The sequence below is a fragment of the Botryllus schlosseri genome, chromosome 10, assembly GCF_051294905.1.
Source record: "Botryllus schlosseri isolate E-star chromosome 10, Bs_hap1, whole genome shotgun sequence".
NCBI classification, from domain to species: Eukaryota; Metazoa; Chordata; class Ascidiacea; order Stolidobranchia; family Styelidae; genus Botryllus; species Botryllus schlosseri.
The window spans coordinates 4299892-4312803 of NC_137245.1; the positions used below are offsets into that span (position 1 = coordinate 4299892).

At 40.2% G+C, this 12912-nt stretch overlaps 1 protein-coding gene across 2 annotated transcripts; it reads left to right on the forward strand.

Annotated features, from left to right (window-relative positions):
• Positions 1-5784: 5784 nt before the first annotated feature.
• LOC145448397 (uncharacterized) lies at positions 5785-10762 on the forward strand. 2 transcript variants are annotated; one of them, XM_080326778.1, is made up of 5 exons: positions 5785-5859; positions 5915-6220; positions 7184-7355; positions 7735-7823; positions 10384-10762. In XM_080326778.1, exons 1-5 carry the CDS (start codon positions 5806-5808, stop codon positions 10567-10569), a joined length of 807 nt encoding a protein of 268 aa, XP_080182904.1. In that variant the 5' UTR covers positions 5785-5805; the 3' UTR covers positions 10570-10762. The 2 variants fall into 2 exon arrangements, with proteins under 2 accessions (XP_080182904.1, XP_080182905.1); XM_080326779.1 differs by having other exon boundaries at positions 5785-5853.
• Positions 10763-12912: the final 2150 nt, after the last annotated feature.

Below are 12912 nucleotides of genomic sequence, written 5' to 3' on the forward strand. Positions count from 1 at the left end.
ACCAAAGATGGCACATCGAAATTGATGAAAGCAATATTCTCCAATTCCAACATCGTGAAGAAGTTTTCTTCGGCCAGGACCTATACTACAAGCATTGTTACTGGAGTTCTTGCTCCTCGATCAAAAAATGATTTTGTCTAAACTTGATGTACAGCCCTTTTCCATCTTGGTTGACGCCTCTAATCACAATGATGTGAAGAAGTTTGGTTTAACACCCCAAGACCAACGCGTTTTTCTTTTCCTTTTTTTCTGGGGGGGGGGGGGGGGGGGGCGGGGTGACGAGAAGTGCTGTTTAGGCCCCGAGTAAAGGTAAACCTAGACGTGGGCTGTCGTGAGATCCATGAAGCACTTTATACTAAAAAGAACTTGCTGGAGCAGGTTGTTTCTGGAATGTGATATGCAACGGCTCGTATACAACGTATGCACAATAACGCTTTTTAATGCTAATCGAATTTTTCGATTGTCCTTATTTTTGGCTTCATGTCGATGGCAACCCTGCTTATAAGCTTTTCCATTTAGTTTCCCCCGAAGCTCGAAAAGCTCCGAGCGCACAGAAAGCTCTAGTGCAGTGGTACTCTGCCTATGAATATGCTTGACATTTGCTTTCTCGCGCGATTTATGTAATATAAGTATTTCCCAGTACCAATTATAACCTACTCAGAATCGCTTCGTGTGCCGGAAAAAATTGTCTGGCCAGATGCGTCCCGCGGGTCGTATGTTTGCCGGCCTTGCTCTAGAACAGGGTTAGCCAACTCAAAATGGGTCGCGGGCCACTTTTCGAAATTTGTAGAGGCCGCGGACCGCATGACTGTTATTAATATTAGTACAGTTTCACATATTACTATCAAATATTTACCGTATCTCACCCCATTGATCACTCTCACCGGTAGAGTTGATGCAGGGGGTGTCTTCGAAAATTCAGGGAAGTTATTATTATTGCTGTGCTGCACTGCTGCATCTTTGGGTGGACCAATTGTTATCAGTACCCTTTGTTGCAAGCTGTTATTTTTGACCCCCAATCAGGATTGTCGGTATAGTGGAAATATATTGGAGTCGCTCAAACGTAGGCCTATACTAGAAACAAATTTCCTTCCTGACGAGGAGAAGAGGATTACAAATTGATATTTCTCTATGGGGCGCATCATTTTCCTCTGCTGTTCGCATCTGTTCTGTGGGATCCGATTACAAATTACACTATACTAAAATCAACTCGCATTGAACCGCGCTTGGCGCGAAGAATAATTCAAAACTCTCATGGATTAGGGAGTCAATTCATAAATACAATTTGCATATTGACGGACGCCAACACATCGTAATTGAATGAAGTGTCGACGACCGCATAATTTTCCTTCTACTGCCACAGATTGGGTACCCCTGGACTTGAGAATTGTTTTGGGGGTTAGCTAGTACGTGCTGGAAAACTATCTCCTCGTCAAGCATGGTCTTTTGGGGAGCCCGAAGCCGATTTACAAGCGTCTCGGTCTTGGCAGTTGTGGGCCATTGCACGTCAAGGCAATATGTCCATTCATATCACCAAATTCTTCCTCCATGGAATGATATTACCTCAGCCGTGCCTAGCCGTATCTGCTAGTGAGGAATACCCAGCAAACACTAGATGTCTTTTGAACCTGTCAGGATATCTTTTTCTTGTCCTGCCAGGTTCAAATCATATCTTGTGCATGCTTTGTGCTGAAGCACGACTTAAATATATCTTTTTCATCTCCAGTCATGTTCAAATCATATCTTTGTGCAAACCTTGTGCTGAAGCACGACTTAAATATATCTTTCTCTTGTCCAGTCAAGTCCAAATCGTATCTTGTCCATACCTTGTGCTGAAGCACGAATTAACTATATCTTTTTCTTGTCCAGTCAAGTCCAAATCATATCGTGTCCATACCTTGTGTGCTGAAGCACGGCATCAATATATCTTGTTCTTGTCCAGTCAAGTCCAAATCATATCTTGTCCATACCTTGTGCTGAAGCACGGGTTAAATATATCTTGTTCTTGTCCAGTCAAGTCCAAATCATATCTTGTCCATACCTTGTGCTGAAGCACGACTTAAATATATCTTGTTCTTGTCCAGTCAAGTCCAAATCATATCCTGTGCATACCATAGCAATTTGCAACGTAGCTACGTTGTAAATTGCTATGTGCATACCTTGTGCTGAACCACAACTTTTCTTGGCCAAATTTTGTCGAATGCTGAAAATATATTTGTTAGGAATATCAAATTCGATTATTGCTTCCTATTATGGTAGAGTGGTGTTTATAAATGTACAGTAGATTATATTGAACTTTTACTCTCATGGGGCGATTAATCACCTGTGTCACTACCGTATGTTCCACCTAGTGTCACGCTCTTTCTTGCAATTTTGCAGACTAAAATTAAATATCATATTAGCCCGCATCCTCGCGCTCCACCACCTCCGCTGCTTTCGGTGGTTGGGTTGTATTTGATTGGAATTGGTCGGTTCCCAAATTTTGGAAGGAAATTTGAAAGTCCGCAGAATCCGGCTGGAGAATTTCCGGTTCTGCGTCCAAAAAACTTCTGCCAAAATCATGATATCGTATTTAAGATTATAATTAGGAATGTTGCCAAAATCCGACTGTCGAAATAAATTCAGAATCCGCATCCAGTCCGGCTGAAATCCTGCTACGACTCCGGCTTCTAATCCGGAGTGTAAACGAGAGGCCATTTCTCCCTTGCGAGTTCACATAAGTTTCGGCGCGAAATACTGGCAGACAAAGCGCTCTCGTAATGGAGGCTTACAGCTACGCAGTCGTATGTTAGGTTTAGTTGCGTTCTGGAATTAATCGTGGTAAATTAAGGCTCAACCAACCATATTCCTTCAGAGGATTACTGAAAACTGAACTGTAGATGGTAATTTATATATGCTTGATACGAAACATAGGTATATAGTGTATGGTATAATGTCACAAAGTATAGAACTTGGTTTGCACTTTTGCGAATATCATATAAGCTATTGTGACAGTGCTGGATTATATAATATCATCAGATGGTGGTCGCTAAAATCATTCATTGTGATCGAATGTTCTTGTACTTTTGTCTATAATAGTGTAGTGGGAGCTCAGCTACAACGTGGTAATGCCCAGATATAAAATAAGACGGGGGAAGCACAGACGTAGGCAGTACCAGAAAGAGTGGCTACGGTTCAAGCGAGCTAGAACCGCCGATTTGACGGGACGGATCGTTTCATCATCATCAAGTGAAATATGACACGGGCAATTGGACTCTGTACAAAATACGTATCAAATGCTCATCCGGTAAGTCAACTCATAATTTGTGAAGGTTTACCGTTACTCAGTACCAGTGTTGGGATGACTTGAATCATGACAAAAATGAGACTGTAGCATGTAGCTATACCAGTGATTCCCAACCGCGGCCTCGAGCTAGCCGTCTTGCGTCCCCCACTTTAACGCAGAGCGAATGTTTGTAGTTGTATAATTGTATATCTGACTCCAAGAAGGTTGCGTTTACAATTCGCTGCGTGTTTCTTCTTTCGTTCGACGGACCGGCCTCGTTGGCTAACGTACCACGTAGCCTGTCTATTGCACACGTATTCGATGGATCACACTGACGAATATATTTTGTTTCCGTCTCCCCGGCTTGTAACTTTATTGAATGTCACGTACGGTTCAAAATGCAATATATATTTCTCGCAATTGGCGAAGTACTTATGAATGTCTATCGACTTCCGAACCAGCTAATAATCATGAATGTATATCAACTTCCGAACCAGCTAATAATCATGAATGTATACATACACACGTATATCTCGAAATGAACCCAACGTGGTACGATTTCATATTTCGTTATCTACGTTCACACGACAAATTATACAACTCACAAAGGTCTTATCAAGTCTCAATTCAGGGAATTACGTACGGTTTACCAACTCCTTATTAACCATTATTCATAATGGCGTTATACCAATATATTTCGTTAAACCCACAAAAATTTAAAGAAAGCGATTTATGATATAAAATAAAATTTATATTTATAAAATTATCTTGCTTAGCTTGGAGTCTGGAGTTGTTAATTAGGATTGCAGAAAAGTTCTGAGTAGAGTGCTAACGTTATGTCACTACTGTATATAGGTATTGATAACTAATCTACGAATAGATGTACAACACGTGACTCACGGTTGAATACGCTGAGGCAAAACCCAGCAGCAGTTCTCCTCGATTTTACTCTATTTTGTGAACTTTTTATTGATCTAAAGCAGTCACGAATTCGTGCGGCCCCAACTATATATACTCTGAAATTCTAAATTTGGCCCTGACACCGAAAAAGGTTGGGAACCACTAAGCCAGTGGTTCCCAACCGGGGGGGAATTCCCCCCTTGGGGGGAATTTTGAAATTTTTAGGGGGGAATCTGGCTTATTATTTTCAGGGGTAATCTGGCTTTGGCATTGTATCAGAAGATACACTGGGTTTCACAAGGTTTTTAGATTTGTATGGTATAGAACTGGTAAGTAGAAATTAGTTCTTTACAATTGTATGTTTCTTTGGTGGATTTCAAGCTATAGGTATATGTTTAAATGCCTTCCGTAGATATTACACCCCCTGATAAAGCGACGCTCACGAGACGATTTCGTTGGGTCCGCGACAGCCTCTCGCCCAAATTGCTACTAAGCAGGAAAACGTCAAGCTTAATTCAGCACAAGGCCGCTGATGAAATTGTTTAACTTTTTAAGCCAACATATGAGCTAACGTGAAAAACATACCGTACCAAATTCGTCGATTCAACTCAAGTCCATAGCAAGAGGACTTGGTGATTTATTTTTCGTCAGCGGCTACCCGACCGGTCAAAACAGGTCAAATTTGACTGTACTTTACCAAAGTTTAGTGCTGTCCGCATTCGCCATGGTTCGGACATATCTGAATATGTTTGGCCATTAATTGCTCAGTCAACAAATGGTTACGCGTTAAAAAGCACATTTTTTAAGTCACAGGCAACTTTTTCATAGGGGGGGGGGGGGATTTTAGCACAAATATCGGCCAACGGGGGCACGAGACGAAAAAGGTTGGGAACCACTGCACTAAGCTATATATACAGTTACTTGTGTACAGTATTTCATTAGCAGTTCTATGTTTGCGTGTGCGATACAATATCGTTTTTTCAAGTTTGTGCTGGTTTTCAAATTTGAGTAATTCTAGATCTAGTTGCGCTGTTTACAAATCCAGTAGTTTGATAAATCTGGAAACTTACCATCTATATTATCCATCTGTTTTAGATTTATGGGTCAAGGCCTTTCGTGATATGACGGCAGTTGCAGACAATAGTAGCTTGCCCTCCGCTTCAGATAAGGACCTACAACGGCCTAACCGAAAACGTCAGCCGCCAAAAGATTTTTTGACAAGTCCATGTCATCTGATAATCAAGGTATAGCCTACACTGTTATTCTGCCTAATATGTTATACGCAGAAGTGACATTTGTATAACTTTCATACTTTGTAGATGATGCTGTTCCTTCAAAGAAAACGTAATCCAAGTATTCAGACACAAGGCATGCCTATACCAACTCCAAGAGTCCGGCCACCTCCTGATTCTGGCAATGAAAGTGTGACAAGCAAGAGTGCTCTTGTTAATGATGCTTCAAATGCAAGTTTGCCATCATCAAGTGAGGAGAGTGTTCAAGAACAGCATGATCCCAACATTGAATGTAGCGGCCAGTTGCAGGGAATCAACCAATGCAGTAAGCTCCTAACACTTTGATTCATTCTCGAATTTAAGCAATAGAGTCGCTCTATTTTCCAGACGATCCTTCATTTGTAAGCAATGTTCAACTGCAAAATTCTGACTGTCAACAACAAGGCCTATCACAAAGTAATGGTAAGTTTATCGCATATGATCAATCCAGTTTTCTTGAATTCAAATAATTTTTTAGCTCCTCCATGTTCTTCATCAACTCCAACATCTGCACACAGTGACCACTCTATATATTTCTCTGATGCGTAAAGACATCAAAGACATCAAGTTGCAGATGAACCAGATGATGGACCTCAGCTCCAAGCAGATGAACCAGATGATGGATCTAATTAAAGGTCACATCATCAACGACTCAAAAAATAAACACAGTACAACAGCCCCAATCTTGTTTGAAGATCTTATTGAAAACCCCTGTCAAACCGTATCTCAGCTGGAACAACTGGAAAATAACTTGACTGACGGCGATTGCAAGAAATCTGAACTGGTATGATTTTGTCGATTAGAGCAAACTTAGCCGGAGTATCTAACCCAGGGGCAGGCAGCATACGGCCCGCGAAGTGATTTTGTCCGGCCCGCCGACAGTTTTCTGTCCTACATGATAATGCCCCGCCCCAGTTTGCCGAGATTCCCCAATAATTCCTTACTACGTCAAATTTTAGTGACTATGTTATTATATTATACGTGTATGCGCAGCGTTGCGAGAGTGGAGCTTACGCGTAAGTTCGTTGAAGCGAGAAGACTTGCATTATCGGCATTGACGATGCAATCAAACCTAATGTGGTCTGTGGTAATCATGATTTTTGTCGACTACAATGGTCAGCAGGCTGATATTTCCTATTTTTGATTCCGTAACCGCCGACTTGTAGCACGGCACACTTCTAGGTTTTTGTAAGGCAACGCTTATGCCAGGGGCGCCAACTCAAGTTGCAGGCCACTTTTCGAATTTGGTAGAGGACGCAGGCCGCATGAATTCAGTATCGAGATTGCCTACATGACAATGTTATTCTCAAATCCACATTGTAATCGCCATTATCGGCGAGAAATGGCTTTGAAGTGACATTGCTGTCGTTAAAATACATTCATTAAATACGATATATTCCTTGTGGATAAATGGACGAATAATGCATCGATTCAGCGATCCGGTGCCGAAGTACTTAATTTTCCTATATCCGGCCTGCCGACTGGAGAAGTTGCCCACCCTGATTTAACCTCTCGTCAAGATCAACGTTCCATCAAGTTATTTGATATTTATGCAGGCGCGTAGCCAGAGGGAGGTTTGGGGGTATAATCGTCATTTATGCATGTACTTTACCATGATGAATTGATGCTATATTAGTGAATTCGACAAATATCGAAACCCTACTTATTTTTTGGGCTTATCTAGTTATTTTTCATTCTGGTACACACCACTATCGTAAGGCAGAGCCATTTGTATTTTGTACAACAGGTATCTGCTTTGAAAGGACTTCACGGCGAACAATTGGCTTCAACGGTCAGAAATATCATGACAAGCATAGCTGTAAAAGATGTGTGGCAATTGTTCAGCCTAAAAGGTCAAAGAAGCAAAAATGGACAAAAAAGAAGTTTTCAAAATTTTAATCTTTACAAGACTATTACACGTAAGTTGTTACTGATATTACAATCGAGATTACAAAACCCTCGATAACAATGCCTTCGAGAGCATTTTTACAGAGTTAAAGTATTTTGCTTTCCCTTCTTGTGAAAGATCATCGCAGCTAAATTGCAAATCGTTGCTGACCACACAGCCTTATAAGCCCTCATTTGAAGTCATCTTCTACTGACATTGCCGACATGGCAAAATCACAAACAAGTGCGTTGATTGCGCAACTCGGTGTTGAGTCTGGAATGTTTTGAAATACCAATTTTGACACTATGGGGTGATCACATTCGAGAGAGATTAGTTACCGCTGGCGGAGATTCCGATTTGCCGCATTGTTTTATAATGCAGCCCCTGATCTTCTTATATTATCTTTGAAGGAGCATGTAAAGTGGCTAATCCTACGGCCGAGAGTACAACAATTACAACCAAAGTGGGACGATTTCTAACTGTTATTGGAGCTTGCAAGGTAATTTTGTTTATGAATCTGACGTCTGTGTGACAGCTGCGTTCTTTATCATATCATTTGACAGTAAGTGAATCGTTGCTACCTCCAGGGCCGCTACCATTCATCTTCAGAACACTATACCAGTGGTTCCCAAACTTTGACGTGATGTAATTTAAAAAAAATTTATAGTCATTTAATTTTGTCAAAATTGTTGGTCTTGCTTGCATAAATTTTTGATCATCTCGTTACACTTGCTCAGATTTAGCGGTGGAACCAATGTCTCCAAAACTTTTTTGCCAATAATCCGTCACTCACTTCAAACTCCTTTCAAATTCACATTTCTACACGGGAAGCAAGTTCATCCTCAACTGGTCGCATTCGTACCGCGTGGGGGGCTCAGATTGCTATTGCCTGACCCATGTTCCCTCTAAGCTGCACTGCGCACGTGCGCAATTTCACAGTGCTTAGTTGGTCTCTGCGCACAGAAAAAATCTGAAGTGATGTCATTTTTTTTAGTCGTTATGCACTACTGTGAGTTGGTGAGTGTGTGCAGACTCGTCAAAAATTGGAGGGAGCATTGGGTCGGCTATTTCGGTGGCGAACAAGATGCATGGCAAATATGGCTCAATTCCAACGTGTAGATGTCAAATCATTGAGATACAAAATTAGGGATTTGAAACTTCGCTGGTATATATATTAGGTACATTTTACAGCTAGCTATAGTATCCCGTTCACCAAAGAAATGTTTGAAGCTGGCCCAGAACGATAACGATAAGATCTTCCAGGGCCATCACACTTCAAACACCCAATTAGGGGAGCTCGACTGAACCCAAAATTACTTTGTTTGTCGTTTGTTGAAGTAGATTTTTGTCGTGCTTTGCGCGATATTTTGTCCCTGTAGGTCTACATTTAAATATGATTAGTAAGATAAAAAGGTGCTTATAATCAGAGGTGGTCAAAGTAGTCAAGAAAGCTACTCAAGTAGAAGTAGAAGTAGCGGCGTAAAAATCTACTCAAGTATAAGTAGAAGTACTTCTTTCATAAGCAACCTAAAACTACTTGAAGTAGAAGTAGAATTTGCTGGCTTTAAATCTACTCAAGTAAGTAAGTAGTTTTGAAAACGGTCATAATACGTTCGTATGGACTTTCGAAAGCTGCAAATTGAGCTATGCAGAAGGTGCAGAGAGCTTCATGTACAATGCATATTGATGCATCCCATAAGTCATAAATTTCAGACGGAATTAGCATTCGACTGCATCATGAGATGCAAATGATAGTATGGAAATGAGATACTAATCTTATGTTTACTCGAACATCCCGCTTAGAAAATGTCATGGCATGTTCCCTCACGCATATTACGGCCTTTAGTTTGGTCAAAGAGCAATACGGAGAAGTTGTATGAATACGATGTTAACACTTTGCGCGATTCGTATACGATGATAAAAAATATGGCACGAGGTAAAAATGCCATGGTGTAATTATATTTTCGGAAAATAGAGGGCGATGCTACACTTGCTTTTAAACTTATACATGTATGTTCTCCAGACAAAAGAACTCAGACTAATTATAACTCTGAGTAATGATACTGCCAATTAAACGAGAAATACCAATACTACATCAGAAAAGTGGAAAATGTAGTACATGTATTTTGTCGAGACAGTCTTAACGGTGGTCTGCTAAAACAGATCGAACGCTCAAAAAGTCAGAGATTACGATATGATTGGTATGCTAGATTGCAAAACGGTAATTTCAAACGTTATGATGGGCCATATTTACTGTAATGAAATATGTCATATGGGCGACAATGCGGTGCGAAAGGAACCAATCAACCTGCTATCTGAATAATATTCACTTTCGTGGAAACAAATTTGAAACTCCATATCTGCTTTGTGTGAAGCGCGACGGAAATTCTGGGTTTGAATTGAATTTTTTTTTTAATTGAAAGTTGAAACTTCGTGAAAACAGCCCGAGGGTTCCGCAGTTTCTCTTTCTAATTGTAGGGTTACACTACTTCTACTTGACAAAATGAAAATAGCGAAAAGTAAGTAAGTAGATCACAAAATATTACGAAGTAGAAGTAGCGAAAATTCTATCTACTTGAGTAAGTACCAGAAGTAGAGGAAAACTACTTGAGTACTTCGAAAAAGTAGAAGTACTTCGTTACTGACCACCTCTGCTTATAATAGAGAAGTATGCAAATTGGTGGTGGCGATTACCACACATTGAAAAGGACTACGACTCTATTCTGTCGTAAGAGATGGGTCTCAAGAACATTTTCAAACCCGAAAATGGGCCACGGCCAAAAGATGGCTGAGAACCCCTGGTTTATTAGCTTCTATATGTTGGAATGGAGCCAAATTTGGCGCGCAGAGTTAAATCGACAATTTCGTCGAAGTAGATGGTAAAGTTTGACTTGGCTGTCACACTCCACCAAGTTCGTCGTGACTTCCTAAAGACGGTTCGGAATCCTTGGATGAATGTGACTTGACATGACCGTCCCACATTACTCACAAACAAACACATATAATGACTATTGCTCTACTGCTAATCAATCAAAGTAATCAATTCATTTATGTTATAGGACGACGATAAAGGAGAAAACAGGAGCAAGACTATTATCGAGGAGTCAGAAGTATTTGCTGAAGTGATTGCACAGTTCTGTATCAAGGCCCAATTCTTGCTAACGTATTTTCTTCATCCATGTTTTTTTTCGTGTTTTGTACTGATTTCATACAGAACAGAAAGCCATATACATGCTGATTTTTAAAATTGGCAATTAGTTTTCCTTCTGAACAAAAAGGCCTACCTCTTGCTGCATAGTTCTTGCTAACGTATGTTATGTCAGGGACTATTATTTTACCGTCATTCTTCATCCATTTTTATTCCAATTTTCCGTCAAGGTCTAGTCCAGTGCATTTTTTTGTATTTTGAACTGGTACAATACAGAACAAAAAGCCATACATGATTTGTACAGGATTCGTATTCGTTCATGTGTGAAGTGCAGCATATAGCAGGTTTAGCCAACCAGGGTTCAGGGTCACACAGGGTCGAATTGTACAAAAATATCTTATAGGATATCGTTGAGGATGTTTATCAGGATATCTTTGAGGATCTCCATCAGGATATCTTTGAGGATGTTTATCAGGATATCTTTGAAGATGTCCTACAGGACATCTTATATATATCCATTTCTGTCGACAAATGTATATATTTTGCACTTCATTGAAGGACATCTTTTGAACTCATGGAAGATGTTTAAAAAATATCTTTAATAAGTTTTGTGTTTGCTGGGTAGTGATATTGGGCACAGGAATATAGCTTACTTTGAACGACAACAATAATATATTTAACCTTTAATCAATTTCAGCATTTCAAAGTGCTTTACCAAGCGTTCTTCCAAAATTAAAAATCAGGTGTGTTGGTGACCCCTGCTCCAGAACCATACGTGCAAAAAACGATTTCATACTTTCACCGGCCCACCATATCTTATAAAATTTTATTGGTCCACGAGGTGAAAAAATTGAGAACCACTGCTCTAGTATCAACACTTATGTGAAGTACCAGAAATGCTTCTTTGAAATGTTTGAACGCCCCTATTGCTTCCGTTGAAAAATAGTTCATTTATTAGAAACCGCATTTAATGTATTATTTTATTTTCAGGCGAATATCATCGACTCTTTCAAGAGCTTCGGCACAATCATCCGGACCGATTCAAAACGTACTTTCATATGACACCTGAAACCTTCGAAAAATTATTATCACTTTTCGACCAAAAATCACAACAAATCTGCGAAAACCCATTGGTGCAGCTGAAAGGCTTTGTGTGACGTTAAGGTGAGACTAGTATCCTCTTCTCTCTGACATCCCTCATTTCAATATTATATTTCATTTACAGATATTTAGTGACTGGGGATTCCTTTCAGACCATTGGATTTTCATACCGAATCAGCAAATCTGCCGTTTCAAAAATTGTTCCAGAGGTTTGTTCGGCGATTTGGGATGTTTTAAAACCTTTGGTCATGTCAGCTCCATTGCAAGTTGAATGGGAAAAGATCGCTGAAGAATTTAACAGAATATGGCATTTTCCAAATTACCTCGGATCAATTCACGGGAAGCATGTCATGTTGCAAGCACCAGCCAACTCTGGCTCACTATTTTTCAACTATAGGAAGTCTTTTAGTATTGTGCTACTAGCAGTTGCTGATGCTTCATACAAGTTCAGAGTGGTTGACATTGGTGCGTATGGTGCTCAATGCGACAGCTCGATATTTGCTAATTCGGCTTTTGGCAAACACGTTTTGGGAGAGACATTGAATGTACCCCCAGATAAACCACTGCCTGGAGAAGTTGCTCCTCTTCCTCATGTTTTCATTGCGGATGAAGCGTTCCCTTTGAAAACCAATTTGCTAAGGCCTTTTCCTGGTTGTGTGTGATCTAGACGACTCAAAAATAGTATACAATGATCAATTGTCCCGTGCCAGAAGAGTTGTTGAAAACGCATTTGGAATTGTATCTACTCGATTTCGCGTCTTTCGACGGCCGATAGCTGTTCACCCAGAGAAAGTGGACCTTATCATTAAAGCATGCACTGTGTTGCATATTTTTTTGCGAGATGAATCTTCTTCATATGTGCAAGACATTGAGATCGATCCACTACCCGAGGATGCTGCTCTTGAGGCATTTGGTAGACGAAGCAGCCAAAATGCACACAGTGTACGTGAATCATTTGTATAGTACTTCAACAGTGCTGATAGGTCAGTACCATGGCAGCATGCCAGAGTTAATAGGGTTATGTGATTGCCTAAACATTACAAGTCCGCTCTCACAAGCACGTTCATAATCAGACTTGTCTAATTTCACCAAATTAGAACGAAATGCCGGTAATCTAATTCTAATCTAATTTGTAAAAGCTGAAAATTTTATAGTTGTCTAAGTCTGTTCATGATGAGAGTACATTGAAACTAGTTGCCACGTTTGAGGTTTTTGTGCATCTTGCTGTCAAACACTGTTGTATGCCCCTGTGTGTATCAACTTGCTATTGGTAATTGTATCTACTGTCTCTCACTCTCGCTTTACGGTTTGACAGGTCTGTTCATAATGAGAGTACATT